General features: G+C 47.6%; 1 protein-coding gene across 3 annotated transcripts in view; it reads left to right on the top strand.

Annotated features, from left to right (window-relative positions):
• Positions 1-3,365: 3,365 nt before the first annotated feature.
• The window catches only part of LOC147903851 (sirohydrochlorin ferrochelatase, chloroplastic-like), a 30,418-nt gene continuing 15,292 nt past the window's right edge, over positions 3,366-18,491 (top strand). For 2 of the 3 annotated variants that reach the window (XM_087372598.1, XM_087372600.1), the window contains exons 1-4: positions 5,142-5,548; positions 5,664-5,725; positions 5,855-5,965; positions 6,062-6,154. In XM_087372598.1, the coding sequence (XP_087228724.1) occupies positions 5,227-5,548; positions 5,664-5,725; positions 5,855-5,965; positions 6,062-6,154 (588 nt within the window). In that variant the 5' untranslated portion in view covers positions 5,142-5,226. The other variant, XM_087372599.1, reaches the window with a different exon arrangement.

Here is an 18,491-nt window from a genome sequence, read left to right as displayed (position 1 = left end):
TATCCCATCTTATCTTCTTACTATATATTAAGGAGGGAGGAGGCCAACTTGGTGCCACGTGTCATCAAACTGAAGCTTGGGCTTTGCCACGTGTCATTGAGTAGAGGAGGGAGGGAGGGCAAAGCAGGGGGTAGACTGTGCGATGACACATGGCAAAGAGCAGAGACCAGATTGCGCGACTGTGATAATGTGGCACATGTTGGCCAATGCTGAGGTGGCAAGGTAGGGCAGACTGTGCCATCACAGACTGCATGGCTCAAGGGACGTGGCGCATGCTGCAGGGCCCATGGGGGGATCCGTGAGCTAGCCAAGGTTGCGGTGGCAAGGTGGAGCAACTGCACATGATAGTGCGGGTTCCCACATGCGAATAAATGTAGGGCGCCGGTGCACCACATATGCAGCTGGTCAAGATTCACGACACGCGAGGATAGACACATGGCGGCACATTATAGAACCGCACAGGTACTAATGCGAGGCAGACTATAGGACAGCGCAAGTGGCACATGGTGCCACATCATTTGGCAGCATGGGATACACGGGGCTAGGGGCCAAAGAGAGAGAGAGAGAGACAGCGTAGAGAGAGAGAGAGAGGAGAGAGCACAAAGAGAGAGAGAGAGAGAGAGAGAGAGAGAGAGAGAGAGAGAGAGAGAATATAATATCATATTATATTATATTATACATATTATAATATATAATATAATATAGTATATATTATATTATATAAATTATTGTATAATATACTATATTTATATTTATCAAAAATACATTTTAATATATAACCACACACACACACACCACATGCGCACGCACACACACACAAAGAAGTAGGGAGAGAGAGAGAGACTTAGAGAGAAAGAGAGATAGAGAGAGAAGTAGAGAAGAGAGAGAGACACAAACAAGCATACATACATACATACATACATATATATATATATATAGAGAGAGAGAGAGAGAGAGAGAGGAGAGAGTGTGAGAGCACAAAGATAGAGACACTAATAGAGAGAGAGAGAGAGAGAGAGAGAGAGAGAGAGAGAGAGAGAAAGAGAGAGAGAGACGGGGACTACCATGTAGAGAGAGAGAGACACTAAGAGATAGAGCGAGAGATAAGAGACAAAGTGAGAGCACAGAGAGAGAGAGACACTCAGAGATAGATAGATAGATAGATAGAGAGAGAGAGGGAGGGAGGGAGAGAGAGGGAGGGAGGGAGGGAGGGAGGGAGGGAGGGGGAAGAGAGAGAGAGAGAGAGAGAGAGAGAGAGAGAGAGAGAGAGAGAGAGAGAGAGAGAGCACACACACACGCGCACGCGCACGGACGCATGCACATAATATAATATAAGATTATATTATATTATACATATTATAATATAATATATATTATATAATATAAATTATAATATATTTATATTTTTCAAAAATACATTTTATATATATAGACACACACACACGCACATGCACACACACGCGCGCATGCGTACACACACACATATACACACACACATGCACACAGAAGTAGGGAGAGAGAGAGACTTAGAGAGAAAGAGAGATAGAGAGAGAAATAGAGAAGAGAGAGACACAGACTAGCACATAGAGAGAGAGAGAGGAAATATAATATAAGATTATATTATATTATACATATAATAATATATAATATATTTATATTTATAAAAAATACATTATATATATATATATATACAGAGAGAAATAGAGAGAGAGAGAGAGATGGAGGGAGGGAGGGAGGGAAGGAGGGGAAGGGAGAGAGAGAGAGAGAGAGAGAGAGAGAGAGAGAGAGAGAGAGAGAGAGGGGGGGGGGGGGGAAGGGGAGGGAGGGAGGGAGCAAGGAGAGAGAGAGAGAGAGAAAGAAGAGACAGAGAGAGAAGAGAGGGAGAGAGAGAGACACAGAGAGAGAGAGAGAGAGAGGAGAGAGAGAGAGAGAAGGGGGAAAGAGAGACAGAGAGAGAGAGAGGGAGGGAGGGAGGGAGGGAGAGAGAGAGAGAGAGAGAGAGAGAGAGAGAGAGAGAGAGGGGGGGGGGGGGAGAGGGAGAGGGAGAGAGAGTGTGTGTGTCTGTGTGTGTGTGGGCCAAAAGAGAGAGAGAGGGAGAGAGAGAGAGAGAGAGAAAGCGAGAGAGAGAGAGAGTGGGACAAGAGAGAGAGAGACAGAGAGAGAGTGTGCGTGTGTGTGGGACAAGAGAGAGAGAGAGAGAGGGAGAGAGAGAGAGAGAGAGAGAGAGAGAGAGAGAGAGAGAGAGAGAGAGAGAGAGAGATTGGCTTTGCTAGCATGGTTTACGCCCTCACAGGATAGTGAGAATGATTAAAGGTTCGAGTTACGTTGCATGGCAACTATGATTGGCTAATTCAGTGAATAAAGCACATGGATGAATACTCATTGGTCAAGAGACACGAAAGCTTTCATGGTCTTCACATGGTGCGATTACAACAGACCGTATTTTGAGGCAACATCACCCGTGTTCATGGCTTCTATAACAGTGGAGAGCTACATTGTAGTTGGCACTTTTGTCCAAGCTCTCACGTCGATAAGAGTCAGTTGTGGAGTCCTTAGATTTAGTTGCTGGCTGGTAGATAGGATATAGTCTTGTAATAGAGTAGATGCTCTATGTTCTAGGGTCTGTAGTCGTCATGCTTTGTAACTCAGCGACAATCCCTGTAGGGAGGAGCTATTGGTGGTTAGTTTGAGTCAATTGTTTCTTTGTTAGTAATACAATAGTCTTTTGTATTCGGTTACTGTGAAGATCATATTGTCTAGTCATTAAAGCCTTCATTTGGCATGAGAGTGGGTGAGAGAGCTGTCCTGAGTTGGTCTGAGACTTAGAGCTTGGCATGCATGTCGAAACATTTCGTCAGACAAGTTGTCACTAAGTTATTTGTTTTTCCACAAGGAGTTAGGTGACTGAGGAGGAAGAGTACTCGAAGGAGGAGATCTGCTCTAGATATTTTGGCAGAGGCGTGTTTTCAAGACCAGGCTGGGTATAGTTGCACAAGTCTATGGAGTCAGTGAAGAAGACTAAGCTCGATGCTTCGATTGTAAAATTTAACGGGAGGAACTTCTTAAGCTAGCAACTTTCCACCAAGCTATGGTTCATGCAGAAGGGTTTATGGGACATGGTGTCTGGCCCCTGTCTGGCACAGAGAAGGAGCCAACTTCTAGAGAGGCGGAGAAACGAGCTCGGAGGAAGCAGAGTGATAAAGCTATTGGCATGATGGGTCATGCTCTACCGCATGCAATCTATGTTGAAGCAGCTCCAGGATCTTGGGTTCGAAGATCAAAGATGAAGATCAGAAAGCAATTCTCTTGAAAAGCCTTCCCTCCAGATATTTCAAAATAGCACGAATTCTACGACTAGATGATGAGGCAGATTTCATCGATTGCGTTGGCTTGCTTATGGTGGAGGAAAAGCAAGAGGAGAACACATTCATAGGAGATATTGCATATGCAGTGAAGGACAAACGAGTTCAAACTAAAGGTAAGCATGTTTGTTACTATTGTGGAAAGCCTGGCCATATAGAGAGATTTTGCAATAAAAACCAAAAGGATGAGGAGGTGAAACAAAGACAAGCGAGTAGTGCTTGTGCTGCTGAAGGACATCTACGACAAGATGAAGTGGTGGGGTTTATCTCTGACGACCTGCCAGATCAGGATTGGGCTTTCTAAAGACAAGCTATACTTTTGTGATGGATATTGTGTGTTTTCTGGCTACGATGCCAGTGTCTAGCTACGATGCTAAACGGTTTTCTTTTAGGCTATGATGCCTAGAAATCTCTTGGGATTATGATGTCCTTAGTTCGTTGTTTGGCTCCCATTTCGATCGTGGGAGGGTATATTGGGTTGCTAGCATTGTTTACGCCCTCATGGGATAGTGAGAATGATCAAAGGTTCGAGATACGTTGCATGGTAACTGTGATTGGCTAATTCAGTGAATAAAGCACATGGATGAATACTCATTGGTCAAGAGGAACGATGTGGTGCGATAACAACAAACGATATTCTAAGGCGACATCACCCATGTGCATGGCTAATACAAAACTGGAGCGCTACGTTGTAGTCGGCCCTTTTGTCCAAGCTCTCATGTCAATGAGAGTCAGTTGTGGAGTCCTTAGATTTAGTTGCTGGGGCTGGTAGATAGGATATAGTCTTGTAATAGAGCAGTTGCTCTATGTTCTAGGGTCCTTAGTCATCATGCTTTGTAACTCAACAACAAGCCTTGTAGGGATGAGATGTTGTTTGTCAGTTTGAGTAGATTGTTTCTTTGGAGTAATACAATAGTCTTTTGTATTCAATTATTGTGAAGATCATATTGTGCATCTGTGGTTTCATTAAAGCCTCTGTGAGAGAGAGAGAGAGAGAGAGAGAGAGAGAGAGAGAGAGAGAGGGAGAGAGAGAGAGAGATTTAGAGAGAGAGAGAGAGAGAGAGTGTGTGTGTGTGTGGGCTAGTAGAGAGAGAGAGAGAGGGGGGGGGGGAGAGGGGGCGTGAATGCTTTGCCCCTCTATCACCCCTAAATCCTTGACTAAATTATTCATAAAGCAAAGCCAACAGTGCCTACAAAACTTGAAATTTTATTTCGTGAAATTAAAGCCATTTAAAAATCTCATCTTGAGACCGAGCGGAGCGGGCCTTTAACCGGCGTAGACAGGTCAGGTTACCCGTTCTGGTAATGGGTTCCCATGAGAGAGAGAGGGGGGGAGGGTGGGGGAGAGGGGGCGTGAATGCTTTGCCCCTCTATCACCCCTAAATCCTTGACTAAATTAATCATAAAGCGAAGCCAACAGTGCCTACAAAACTTGAAATTTTATTTCGTGAAATTAAAGCCATTTAAAAATCTCATCTTGAGACCGAGCGGAGCAGGTCTTTAACTGGCGTAGACAGGTTAGGTTACCCGTTTTGGTAATGGGTTCCCATCCTAAACCCTTTCTATCCATGTGCTAAGGTCCTACGAAAATTCTATCTAAAAGTGGATTTATTCTAGTAGTGCTCTTGGTTATTGAGTGCAGTGCTCTTGGTTATTGAGTGCATTAATGATAGATTGCTCTATTTTTTGATAGGATGTTGGCATTCCCAAGGCAGGCATCCTGTGCTGGCTGTGCATCTTCATCTACCTCCATTTTTGATGAGGTATCCATCCCACACTTAGGGTAAGTGAAAGGTTTGATATTTCGTTTTGTATACGGAGACAAGGTCAATGTGCAAAACTGAGAAAGACGTTCACTATCACGATGTCTAGCTCTTTGACATTCTCAGCGCGCTCCCATACCTGTCCGGGATCTTTAAGTTCTTTAGTGCCTCGTTCATGGTATCAGAACTGGATTTATCTAAAAAAGAATCCAGCTTTGCAACACACCTTATCCCAACAGAGACTGATTAAGCTAACCAACAATAGCACAGCTACTCATAGTACGGGCAAGGTCTACAGAATGCTGGGAAGAGCTTTTCCAGCACTAGAGGCAATTATTTCGAGCAACAAAGAATATCAAGAGAATGATGGCATAGTGATTGTAGATCATGGATCGCGACGTGCCGAGTCCAACTCTATGCTATGTATGTAGATATGTGAATCTCAAATCAATCTCTTCTGCTTTGCTCTCATTATAACACATTTTGGAAGGTCTGACATTATGCTCTTCCTTTTTTTCTCCCTTCTTGTCGAATACAGGTGAATTTGCTGAAATTTTCAAGTGGAAGGCAGGTCATACAAATGTGGAGCCAGCTCATATGGTGACTTACCCATCAGCCCTTGTTTGCCATAAAAGTTACCCTGTCATGATGATTAGTTCTTTATTAAACAGCTAGCAATGTCAACCTATCAGCGAACTGAACGACGCCCTTTGCATGTGTGGATTACAGGAGCTAGCAAGTCCCACAATCAAGGAGGCCTTTGACAGATGTGTCCTACAAGGTGCAACCAGGGTTATCATTGTGCCCTATTTTCTTTTTCCTGGTCGTCATTGGGATAAGGTGCACACTAAAATTTGAAGTGTAATTTTAGGTTTTACTGATTATAGTGAACCATTCGCTCATGCAGCTGAATTTTTTAAACATGATTGTGGACAGGATATCCCAGCTTTGGCAGCTGAAGCAGCAAAGCTGCATCCAACTATATCGTACCTTGTGACCGGACCTATTGGCTTGCATGAGCTTATGGTGGTATGATCACGTGCTGATTTAAGTCATTTCAACAATATGAGCAGACTAAAACTGGGAGCCATGTATTTCAAAGCTACAGTTTTGATATCATAAGATTGGACATATTCTAGTCTTGTCAAGGTTTGTGCATGATTTTGTCACACACACACTGTGAAGGAGAGAGAGGAGAGAGAAAAGGCACAAGAGAACTGCACGTGATCTCTGGATCCGGACAGCCTGCTGGCAGCTCCTGCCAAGTGCTACTAAAAGGTTGGAGTAATCGTGGTCGCAACAGTCACACTATTGGCTACCTCGTTACTAGACCCCTCTGCGTTCCTTTGGGGACACTGACGACAATAATGACCTTTCTGACGGCATCGGTTACACGTACGGGATGCCTTGAGAGCTTCTCGTTCCTCAGCTGTGAACTGCTTTCTTCCTCTTTGATCAGCTGTCAAAGCCTCAAGCTGACTGTCATAGGTACGATCAACGAAGTGCTCCTCCTGGTCAAGCACCATGGGGACCAATTCCTCCCAGGTCAATTCATTCACCCTACCACTGGTCATCAGGGATGAATAGAAGGCCCCATACTGAGAGGATAACTGGGACAGGAGAGTTATGGCCATGTCTGCTAATGAAATCTGCTTCCTTGCCTGGAGGATCTCCTGCTGAAGTTCTGTAACTTGTTGATGTGTTCCCGCATCGATTAAGATTTCTTGGGATCCAACCACCTCATCTGGACTTCTAGTGAAACCATCTTCATGGGAGAGGTTCGGTTACACATGGACGCCAAATGCTCCCATATACTTTTGGCCACTGTCATGTGCTTCATGTGATCAATCACCTGAGGAGTACAGTTAAGAAATATAAATGATCTTACCTTGGCATTAACACGGTCCCATAGATGGGACAGAGTCATGGTCTCCTGCCGAGCCAAGATGCCAAGGTCCTTTGCCAGGGGATCTGGTTGGGCAACACCTATCAAGACGAAATCTGCCATGTCGTATGACTGTAGCACATATTCCATCATCACCCGCCAAACGCCGTAACTGAGCCCATCTAACTGCCGGTCAATTGGGAACGTGGGCAACACTTGAATTCTAGTCTTGTTCTCTGCCATCTCGGACAGTGTTGCCATGTCGGAGTGAAGAGGATGATATATTGAAAGAGAAGGTGGATGGGATGGAAGGGATCTGAGGGTTGAAGAAAGGAGAAAGCGGAAGAAGAGGATGAAGGGGCTGACAGCCAATGTACCTTCACACCTTGCTTTCTGTCCCTTGGAAACACCGCCCCTCTGATCTGAAAACACCCTTCAAAGTAACCCCTTTGCTGGTCACAAGAACAGTCCACTCCTCGAATACGCTCCTCCTCAAAGACACCTCTGAACAGCACCCTAATCCTCCTCTCTGTGTGTTGCTCAACACTCCCTCCACCCCTTGGGTCTCAAGCCAACCGTGGCTTTGATACCATGTGAGAAGTGCAGCGGAAATGAATGGAAGAGAGAGAGAGATAGCATGCCTCTCACACACACACTGAGAAGGAGAGAGAAAAGGCACAAGAGAACTGCAAGTGATCTTTGGAGAAAACCCCACTACAACTGGGGGAAAACCACGTAAACAACGGACTGCTCGAGAGCTCGGAACACACAGCTCAACAGCCACGTGAATAGGGAGCACGAGGGAGTGGAGGGACTGCTCCACTACCCTGCTCTTCAGGTGATGCTGTGTGCTGGCTCTGCACCTCTGCCAGGCTCCACAAGATGCAGTGCTGGAAGGACTGCTCCAGCTCCTGAAGATGGGAAATTAGGGGAAAGGGGAGGCACATATATAGCCCAGCCCCCCCCCTGGTCGGCCAGCATAGGGGGGCACTGACCAGCCAGCTCATGAGGGCCGACCCTCTGCCCTAGGGGCCGACCCGTACAGCCTGGTATATAGGGCTGTCCAGGCCCTAAATGAGGGCACACACCTCCCCACAACAGGGGCTGTAGCTAGCCAAGGTGGCCGACCTGCAAGTCGGCCCACCTACTGCTCTTCAGCCCATAAATAGGGGCTCATAGAACGTGCTTAAGGGCAGCAGGGTGAGACACACCTGCTCACACAACCCTGCACCCTCCTGGGGTACCTCCGTGGCCTGCATGGCCTCACATGAGGCACTGGAAGGCCAGACTAACCAACTCTCATGGGGGCGGGCACACCCACAACAGAGGCCCTCACTCTCTACCCTAGCCTCACTCACTGGGCGGGCACACCCACAATCAAGGCTTTCTCTCTAAGGTGACATCAGGAGACGTTGACCTCCAACAAATACTTGGATTGATGTTTGCCACCCTCCCTCCCTTGAAACGCAAGTGTGCCACTACCACTATGCCCTACTCATTGTGCTATACTCGGTGGGTGGCCTTGGCCTCTGTGGCAGCTTTTAGGTGTGGAATCCAGCCAGGGAGGGTGGAGCCCGTGCACGGTTATTTTGCCCTCACTACTTAGCTTATGACTCTCTCTCTCTGTGTCTCTGTGTCTCTCTGTCTCTCATCAGGATTGTGCCTCAATAGCCTTTCTGCAGGGTGGTACTTGTTGGGGAGACAGTGTCCTGAAGTGGATTGCTTAATCTTTGAGTGCAATTCTTCAAAATGATCCAAACCCAAAAAGCTTCAATATTGAAGGAGCTTGTCTCCTCTATGTTCCTTTGCATTACCATCCTCAACATTTTTAGTTCAAGATTGCATTCGAGTAAACACAGTATGTACTTTTTTTTTCTTGAGTAAAAAGAACCGCACACATTGCCATGCAACAATCAGCTGCCCACTACGGCTGAATAAGGGAAACATGGGTTGTTTGCGGTCTGTGTCTCAAGTTTCCAAGTGAATGCCAAAACCGTGGAGTGATTGCTAGCCCATTTGGGGTGCTATAAAACCAATGTATTGAATATTCATCCATCTGTGAGACTATAGAAGGTGCGTGCAGACAAGCCTTGCTAAAACATCTCCAAAGCTCCATCCCTGCAACCAATTTGCTCTAGCTAGGGACCGATGGGCAGACCCCATGCACCAACAACCAGAAGAAATAAGAGATCTTCTGCGGGTGCAAACTTGTCCAAAGGCGGGGCCAAAAATGGTCTATTGGGATATCCTACTCTAGCCAGTGGTGCTCCCTCGAAGGGGACCATGCTGATGCCTCGAGCTGTAAACGACGCCCGATGTGAGTGGTATACGAGAAGAAAGAGACCTCCTCTATCCAGTCCGAGTGCCCTATGCGGGCGGGCCAAAACCACTCCACTGGGTCCCATTGAATGTCACATAAGGGTCTGCCCTCCCAAATCCAAAGGCGCCACACTGCTCCCTTTAGGGCCAAGAAGATGATGGAGGGATCGATGTACCAAGTCCTACCCAAGCGACCCACAATCCTGACCCTCTGCCACTCTAGGTCCTCTAGGTCCACCTCTGTCTCCTCCTCCATCTCCGACTCGTCTTGCAATGAGCCTCTCGGTCCCACTCGATAGAAACGAGACTGGGGGAACCAAGTGATGGATTGCTGGAGCGTCTGGATAGATTTATATTGGGGATTGGGCTCTACTTTGTGTTGGCTCCACTGGCATTTTAGCAAGCACCACGATGTCGGACCCCAGTGGTTCTGCACTTAGAGCAGCCCCGTCGCGGACTCCCCCAAAAAGGGGTTCGTATACCAGATGTTCTCTTCCAAGAGGCGGACGTTCAACAATTGATAGCAAATCTCTGGAGACAGCCCGAGAGCAGACCCGAGGAGGGATGGGCGGCTTGGGTGGCTGAGAGGATTCAGCGTAGCAATAGGGAGCTCCAAAGTCAGGCCCTCAGACGGAGAGCGGCTCTTCAGGAGCGGGAGAGAGCCCTTTGCAGGGACCTTGCATCTATCGAGAGACTCAGGGAGCAAGATCCGGGATCCCAGTGGCTTAGGGATTGCCTGGAGTGTGCACACTTGGAGCTGTAGGATTTGGAGGTTCGCAAAGCAAATTTCTCATACTACTCTTCCCAGGCCAAGTGGGGCCAGCAAGGAGATAGGATGACCATACAGTTCTTCGGACCACGGTCCGTAGGATTTCATCTTCAACGGCTTCGAGACCCACATGGGCACATGCGCACGGACCCGCGGGAGATCCTTGAGATGATTACAACCTTCTACAACCAGCTTTTTCAGTCAGAGGAGGTATCGTTCACCACCATTCTCGCTAGATAGGTAGTTTGGGAGCAGGTCCCCTTAGTAGTTTCGCAGGGCCTTAAGAAACGGTTAGAGGCTCCTTTCACGAATGAGTTGTGGGGGGCCCTTCACGCCCTTCCACCCACAAGTGCCTTGGCAAGGATGGCCTAACCCCAACCTTTTTTCGATGCTTCTGGGAGCATATCTCTACCCCTCTCAGATTGGCCTGCCAGGACATCTTCGACTCAGGATCCCTCCGACACTCCTTGAGCAGAGGCTAGATATGCTTGATTCCAAAGGGGGGCGATAAACCAAACATTCGGCAGTGGAGGCTGATTATCCTTCTACAAGATCTTGGCTAAGGTCTTGAGTCTAGTCTGAGACCCCACCTCCCAGATATCATTCATGAGACAGACCGGTTTTGTCTAGGAGCGTAGCATCCTAGATAACATCTTCACTTTTTGGGAGGCAGTGGATTGGGCCAAGGAGGAGGCGCAACCGCTCGCCGTTCTTCTCGATTTCGAGAAGGCATATGACAGGGTGGAGTGGTCCCTCTTAGAGGGGACCATGCAGAGGCTCGGTTTCTCAAAGAGATGGATCAGAGGGGTATCATCTCTCTATGCAGCTCTAGCCAGATGATTATTGGGGGCCACACAGGCAAGGCCTTCCCTCTCTCCCACTCAATGAGGCAGGGCTGCCTGCTGGCCCCTTATCTTTTCCTTTTCGTGGCAAAGGCCTTAGGTTACTTTATGCACTCCCAAACGCTTGGCATTACCGTGATGCGGGAACTCCTTGACTCTGAGTTCGCAGACGACACAACACTCTATGTGGATGGCTCTGCGGCCAGCTTGGAGAGGGTCAAAGGGGCCTTAGCCATTTATTGCGAGGTTTCCGGAGCCCGAATAAATTGGACCAAATCCGTTGGTTTCGTCACAGGCTCGGAGGACACCTAGGAGGTTCGAGATTGGGGAGCTGATTTTGGCTTTCGTTGGATCCCGAGAGGGGAGACGACGCGCTACCTAGGCTGCCAGGTAGGCATTGACATTTCGGCAGACCAGCAGTTCAGCCCGATCCTAGAGAGTGTTAGGTAGAAGCTCTTATACTAGAGCTCTACCAAACTCTCACTTGCGGGACGTGCACTAGTGGTGAACCAGGTACTCCTAGCCACAACTTGGTACATCGCCTTGTGTTGGTGTTTTCATCGGGGTTGTAGGGGGCAGCTACGGCGCTTAGTACGAAACTTCCTCTGGTCGAGATCGGATGGCACGCGCAACACTAGAGCCAAGGTGGCCTGGCAGACAGTGATCTTGCCATAGACCCAGGGGAGGCTTGGAATTATTGACCCAAAGATGCAGAGCAGAGCCCTCTTGGGCAAGCTGGTTGCAAGAGGCCTTACCTCGGGTGCGAAACCCTAGAAGCTCCTACTCCAGCGAGGGCTTCTTGGGAACATGCCTCGCATAGTGGCAGCAGTCCTACAAGTGGATCTTCTCCGAGGCTCGTTAATAGAGAAGGACTCTCTGTTGATGTGGAATCTCTACAAAGTGTGGCAAGATTGGCAGGAGGACTCATACGTGCTAGGTCGTCTTGCAGAGAGGAGTTTGAGAGGCAGCCCCTCATCTGGCACCCAAATGTCAGAGACTTGGAGGGGCGCATGTTGGGGCAGCACACTCATATCGGATGGGGACAGTGGGATAGGGGACCAACCAGATCCTTTGGGACATGGAGAGGACTTCCTAGAGAGACAGAGGCCCACAGACAGGCCCTCTCCAACCTCTGAGGAGCAAGGTATCAGGATGCAAGAGATTGAGGAGGTGATCCCGGACTCCTGGTGGGAGGGACTACGAAGCCCCTGGACCCCCCATTGTTGGTCAAGACAATTCTCACGGACAGGGGTACTACTCTGGATACGCCTCCGTTGGCCAAAGGAGAAACACAGGCTGCCCGGGGTCTTGGAAAACTTAAGCTCTCGCCAAGGGTCCCTGCCATAGATCGCAAAAATGAATTGCTCCCAAGTACTCCTCTCCGCTGCTAGCATCTCTGCGAAAGAGGCTCCTCCCTGCTTATCCTCCATGAGCTCAAGATTATTGAAGTCCCCTCCAACAATCCACGAGTCCACCTTTGAGAGGATGTAAGAAATCCTAGTTTTACTATATTTAGAAATGTGCTAAGGAACAGAAAGGAGACTGAAATAGCAGAGAACAAGGAATATTTGTATTGCTTGAGTGTCTGTAGTATCTGTAGTGTGTCATCCATACAATTGGGCCTCTCTTATATAGAGAGTGAAGAGTCACACATGAAAAGGTGTGTACTCCAAAGTGTATGTGCATGAAGAGGTGTTTACCCCTTGTGAAGGGTGTGACCCTTGATGAGAGGGTACATTACAATAGAAGTGTCTCTTCCATAGAATGTCTCTTGTGAAGGGTTGTGCCTCATAGGAAGTGTCCCGTCGAAAGGGCATACCCTTCCACAAGTGTCCATTCATCAAACCATCCATAAGTCTAGATATAGAGAAAGGAATACGTCACAGATTGTGACATCCCCTCCCACTCAAAATAAGACCCTGGTGGAGATAATGAACTGATGCAGAAAATATCACGGTAAATTCTGAAAATACTGCTGTAAAATGTCAGGGTACTGCTGTAAGTCGTCGGCTTGCTTTCATTTGTTGACAAGATAAGCAAGATGTAACCATTTTGATGACGTCGCTTTTCATCTGAGGCCAGTAGTATGTTGCACTGAGTAACCTATAAGTCTTGTTGATACCTGGATGGGAAGCATAAGGAACTACATGATGCTCTTTTAACAAAAGACGTCGAACATCCTTGTCATGTGGTACACAGACGCGATCTTGATAATACAGAAGGTCGTCCGTATAAGAATAAGATGAGAAAATCTTCTGTTCGGAAGTTGAAGGTGATCTTTTGAAAGAATTTGTACGGCTGTGCCGAAGTCTTTATCATTGAAATACTTCCCTTTGAATGAATTCGGAACATCCACAGATAATGTCGAGATTACCATAGCTGATGCTAGAGTTACCTTGCTGAGAGCATCTGCAACTACATTGCGTAGTCCTGGAATGTACTCAATGGTCATGTGAAAGTTGGCCAGAAACTCAACCCAGCGTGCTTGTCGAGCGTTCATGACTGGCTGAGTAAAGATATACTTTAGAGAGTGATGGTCTGTCTTGACCACCGAGTCGGCTTCCATGAGATAATGTTTCCAAGAACGATAAGCATGTACAACGGCAAGAAACTCCTTATCATAAACCAGGTATCGGGTTTGGATATTAGAATGTTTATGGCTGTCAAAAGCAATAACTCTGCCTTCTTGCATCAAGACTGCTCCTGTAGCGATGTCGGAAGCGTCGGTCATGACCTCAAATGGAAGGTTTGGGTCAGCAATAGCCATAACTGGTGTGGTAGTGAGTGCTTGCTTGAGTTGTTGGAAACTATACTCTGTTTCGGGAAGCCACTGAAAAACTGTTGTGCTTTTCAATAATTCGGACATAGGAGCTGCGATTTCGGAAAACTGATAGACCTTTGTATGGTAGAAGTTTGCCAATCCGAGAAAAGAGCAGACATCATGAACATTCTTAGGAGTAGGCCAGTTTCGGATTACCTCGACCTTCTTGGGATCCACAGAGATGCCTTGAGCTGAAATAACATGTCCCAAATATTCGAGTTGGGTCTTGAAGAACTCACTCTTCTCAATGTTGATGTAGAGAGAATTTGCGCGGAGAACTTCAAAAACTTGGTGAAGATGTTGTTTGTGCTCATGTAGGGATCTGCTAAAAACGAGGATGTCATCGAGGTAAACGATGACGAACTTATCGAGTAAAGGCCTGAAGATGTCATTCATTAGTGTCATGAATGTGGCCGGGGCATTGTTTAACCCAAAAGGCATGACCAAACATTCATAGTGTCCATACTTTGTTCGAAAAGCTGTCTTGTACTCATCGCCTTCTCGTATGCGAATTTGATGATAATCTGAAGGAAGATCAATCTTTGAGAATTGTGTTGCGTGTAGAAGTTGATCGAAGAGGTCATCGATGCGAGGCAATGGATACTTGTTTTTGATAGTGAGCTTGTTGAGGGCTCGGTAGTGGATGCAGAGGTGCATTGACTTATTCTTTTTTTCCACAAGTAGTACAGGAGATCCGAAAGGGCTGCGACTGGGCCGAATGTGACCTTTGTCGAGTAGTTCGGTGACCTGTCTTTGGATTTCTTCATTTTGAGTGTAAGAAACCCGATAAGGAGGTTTCGACGGTGGATTACTGCCGGGAATAAGTTCGATTGGGTGATCCACTGGTCGTCGAGGTGGTAACTGCTTTGGCAATTCCTGTGGAAAAATATCCAGGTAGGGCTGGAAAAAAGGTTGGTTGAGGTATTCAGGAGGATCCTTTGTTGGTGTCTCCTCTACTGCCGTAACCAACAGAAGTAAAGTCTTTACTTGGCGTTTATGAACCCACTTCTTTACTTCTAGGGCAGAGGCAACTGGGGTTGAAGGAGAGTCCCTAGAACCAGTTAGCTCAATAAGTTTTCCCTGGTGGACAAAGTGGATAGTATGGCTGCGAAAACTAATTGATGGATCATAGTCGTAGAGCCACTGTTGTCCGAGTATGACATCGTACCGAGAAAGAGGCATGATGTTGAAGTTCAACTTGTCCGTATAGTGTTGGATGCGAAAAGACAAGTTTTTGATCCTGGTGTTGCACAAGAAGGTAGTTCCATTTGCGAGTTCAATCTGATAGTCCATGAGACTAGGATTGGTGGTCAATCGAAGTTTGTCGACCATAGAACTAGCTAGGAAGTTATGAGAGCAGCCACTGTCGATGAGGATAGTGACCGTTGTTCCACGAATCGATCCTTGAACACAAAGTACTTGAGTGGCCAGGGAAGGTTCGGGGTTGCTGGCAAGGCTCAGGTGGATGGTATTTGCCATTCGAACAGCTTTGCCTTTCTTGTCTTGTGCTGGGGTAGCATCTTCTGTTTGGGAAGTGCTAGGTTGCATATTGGAATTTTGCTTTGGTCGCTTGGGACAATCGAACCATCTATGGTCGCCTGTACAGATGGTACAAAGTCCTTTTGTGCTGGAGTTGTTCTTCTTGTCAGTGGCCGCACCTTTATGTTGGGGATGACGGTAATCACTTTGTGAAGAAGAAGAGGCGCGATCCTTGGAGGGGTGCTTCTGTTGGAATCCAGCATATGATTTCTGAGACTTGTGGGGATCTTGAGACTGTCGCTGACCTTGATTACCCGAGTTTTTTCTAAACCTGGGGTTATCTTGAGGGCGAGCACCTTTGGCCATAGTAGAGTTCTGTGTTCGATTAGCACTCTGCTTCCCTGTGTTTTGGAAATCTGTAATGCGCTCTGCGTAAGCAATAGCGCCAGATGTGGTGGTGATGTTTGCTTTAGGGACATCAATGCGTAACGAGGGATTTAGGTGTGAGATGAAAGCATGAAGGCGATCATCATCAGTTAACCGATCGATCTCCAGCACCAATGTGGTGAACTGAGAGATGTAGGAAGACAGGGAGCCTATTTACTCCAACTGTCGGAGTTTTGAACGTGCTTGGAAGTCCGCATTGGCAGGTATGAACTGCTTACGGAGCACGTGTTCAAAACGTGTCCATGTTAACACACTTTTGCCGTCCTTTAAGCGTCTTTGCCACCATAGAAAAGCTATATCCTTAAGGAGGGAGGCTGCCAAGGCAATCTTTTTGCCTTCAGTGAGGTCAACAGTATCAAAGTACATGCGCAATTTTGCGAGCCATTGGTCAACTGTTCGGCGATTTCGTTGACCATTGTAGGCTTCCGGAAGTTTGATGTCAAGTCTTTTAGTTTTGGAAGCTTGGAGTAAACGGTAGAGGGCACATAGTTCAGTGTTTTCTACCTCTGGTGGGAATGAGTCCACATAGTCGTCTGATTACGTCACGTCATCCTCTGTATGTGTGGTACTGCGAGAATCTTGGAGTTGTTGGACTTTCTGGACCAAGTCGGAGATATTGTCCTGAAGCTGGGAAATTTGAAGTTGCAGTAGTGCTTCGCCTTGTAAGTTGACTTCAGGGGTCTTTTTTGGACTTGAGTCGCTTATCTCCAGAGAGGCTGCACGCGAGCGTTGCGACATATCTGAGGTCCCTGTGAGAAAAGCATGAACCTGCGCTCTAGTTTGTACCATTCCTGGAAGAAGATTCGGGCTGCTCCCTGAGGTTGCTCATGTTGGAGGGGGCAGGCGAGGCAGGATGGAACCACCTGTGGAAATCTGGTAAAGGAGGTCCTGTCTGAGGTAACACTGGTGATGCCGAAATGGGTGTTACCGCTCGTGAGAGTACAGGAGTAGGTTGCAGAGTCCACGGATCTGAGAAAGGATAAGGAGCTGCTGTCGGGAGTGGAGGATATCCAGGAGAAGGAGTGCCTTCAGAGTGTAAATACTATCTTGGGGAAGGTACAACTTGTATGGGAGGATATCTGGGAGCTGAAGGAGGTGGAGAGTACCCTGGAGATGCTGAAGCTGAGGGGTAAAAATCGCTCCAAAGATGGACAGCAAACTCGTGAGGAATATCGGGTTCTGGGTATCTTCGTGTCTCGTGGAACACAACCTAGACTGTGCTGAGGAATTAATGTAACTGAGATGCCTCACGTAGAAGGTATAGGATGTGGTCCAGATCACTAGGAGGGCACGTGACACAGAAGACCCACGATGCCAAAGCTCCGAAATGGGCTGGTTGTGCAATCTGAACACGATATTGTGTGGTAGATGATGCCTGAGGTGTCCTTGAAATGCCGGGTGAATTACCAGGGGTTAAGGGAGCGTCTTTCATTTGCTGTAATTGGATAATGACAAGAGAATCCATCAAAGTAGAATGGAAAGAATCCACCTGGCATTGATTTAATCTGCCAATTTGTTGCGTAGAAAAGGCCTGCAGATCGCTGTCCGGAAGTCATACTGCTGTCCTTGCAAATCCACGTGGCTGTGTGAACCAGAGATAGGTGCCGGGTAGACTTTCGAGGTAGACAGAGGCGTTGGCAGAGGCTGGATGCAGAAAAGGCAGTTTTCCTGCGTTGATTTCAGAGAACCAATGCCTGTGGGGTGCGAGGAACAGAGCTTGGACTGGTTGGACTGGACTGGAACGCAGCAACAGGGCGAATCTCAGAGGCTGTCTTCATCGTGATTGAAGGGCTGAACCGCTGCTAAACTGGCAGGTAAGGTGGCGAAACAAGGGGGGGGCAGGCTGTCAACGGCGAAACAGGCTGCAGGCTGGATCGCGATAAAAGGCTACAAGGCTGCAGGCTGGATCATGATAGAGGCTGGCGAAACCAGGCTGCAGGCTTCCAAGGCTGATTTGCGGCAGAAATGGCAGGCTGGCGCCGATCTAGCGCTGCAGGCTGGCAGGGAACCAGGGCCGAAAACTGGCGAGGGCAGGGCAGCAAACTGTCAAGGGGCAGGGGCTACAGATGGCGAGGGGTAGGGCAGCAAAACGGCGAGGGCAGGGGCTGCGTAGGGAGGCAGACCTCCTTGACGAAATTTGTACGGGCGTTGAAAATGGAGCGTCCCTTTTGTTTTTCGTTTGTGGCTGCCTATGTTGGGTGGTCGCCAAAAAAATTAAAGGGTGGGTTTATTTGACCCTTAGGTAGTCTAGGGTTAGACCTAAGGTATGGGGCTGGGTTTTCCTTTTTAGCCCCTCTAGGTACCCTTTTTATAATGTGCTTGGTGCCAAAAGGTGTGCCTATTCAAAGGGGTGTGACCCTTGGAATAGGTGTACCTTTTCATGAAGGGGTGTGACCCTGTTTTTAAAAGGGGTGTCCCCACATGAAGAGGTGTGTCCTTTTTTCCACGATGGGGTGTGTCCCTTGGGTGAGGAGTCAAAACTCTTCATCAAAAGGTGTGGCCGATGGTGGAAAAGGTGCGTCCCTTGGTTTTGGGACAGCCCAAGCACATGAAAAGACATGATTTTTGTTGTGTCCATTCACATCAACTCGTGATGTGTGGGAGATGGAGAGGCCATTGATGACTTTAGGCAGGGTTGGCGCTAAAAATTTTAACGCTCATTCTCTCCATCTCTTCCATGCACAATGTGCACGGATATCCTTCTAGTGGAAAGAGATGTATCAGATAGGCGCTAGAAGGTGGGGGGCATTTCCTACAGGCAGGAGCGAAATTTGCTCTCATACCACTGTAAGAAATCCTAGTTT

Source organism: Dipteris shenzhenensis, chromosome 3, assembly GCF_047967505.1.
Source record: "Dipteris shenzhenensis isolate YYH24624 ecotype China chromosome 3, Dip_SZ_1.0, whole genome shotgun sequence".
In the NCBI taxonomy this organism is placed as follows: domain Eukaryota; kingdom Viridiplantae; phylum Streptophyta; class Polypodiopsida; order Gleicheniales; family Dipteridaceae; genus Dipteris; species Dipteris shenzhenensis.
This window is presented reverse-complemented; position numbering and strand designations above follow the sequence as displayed.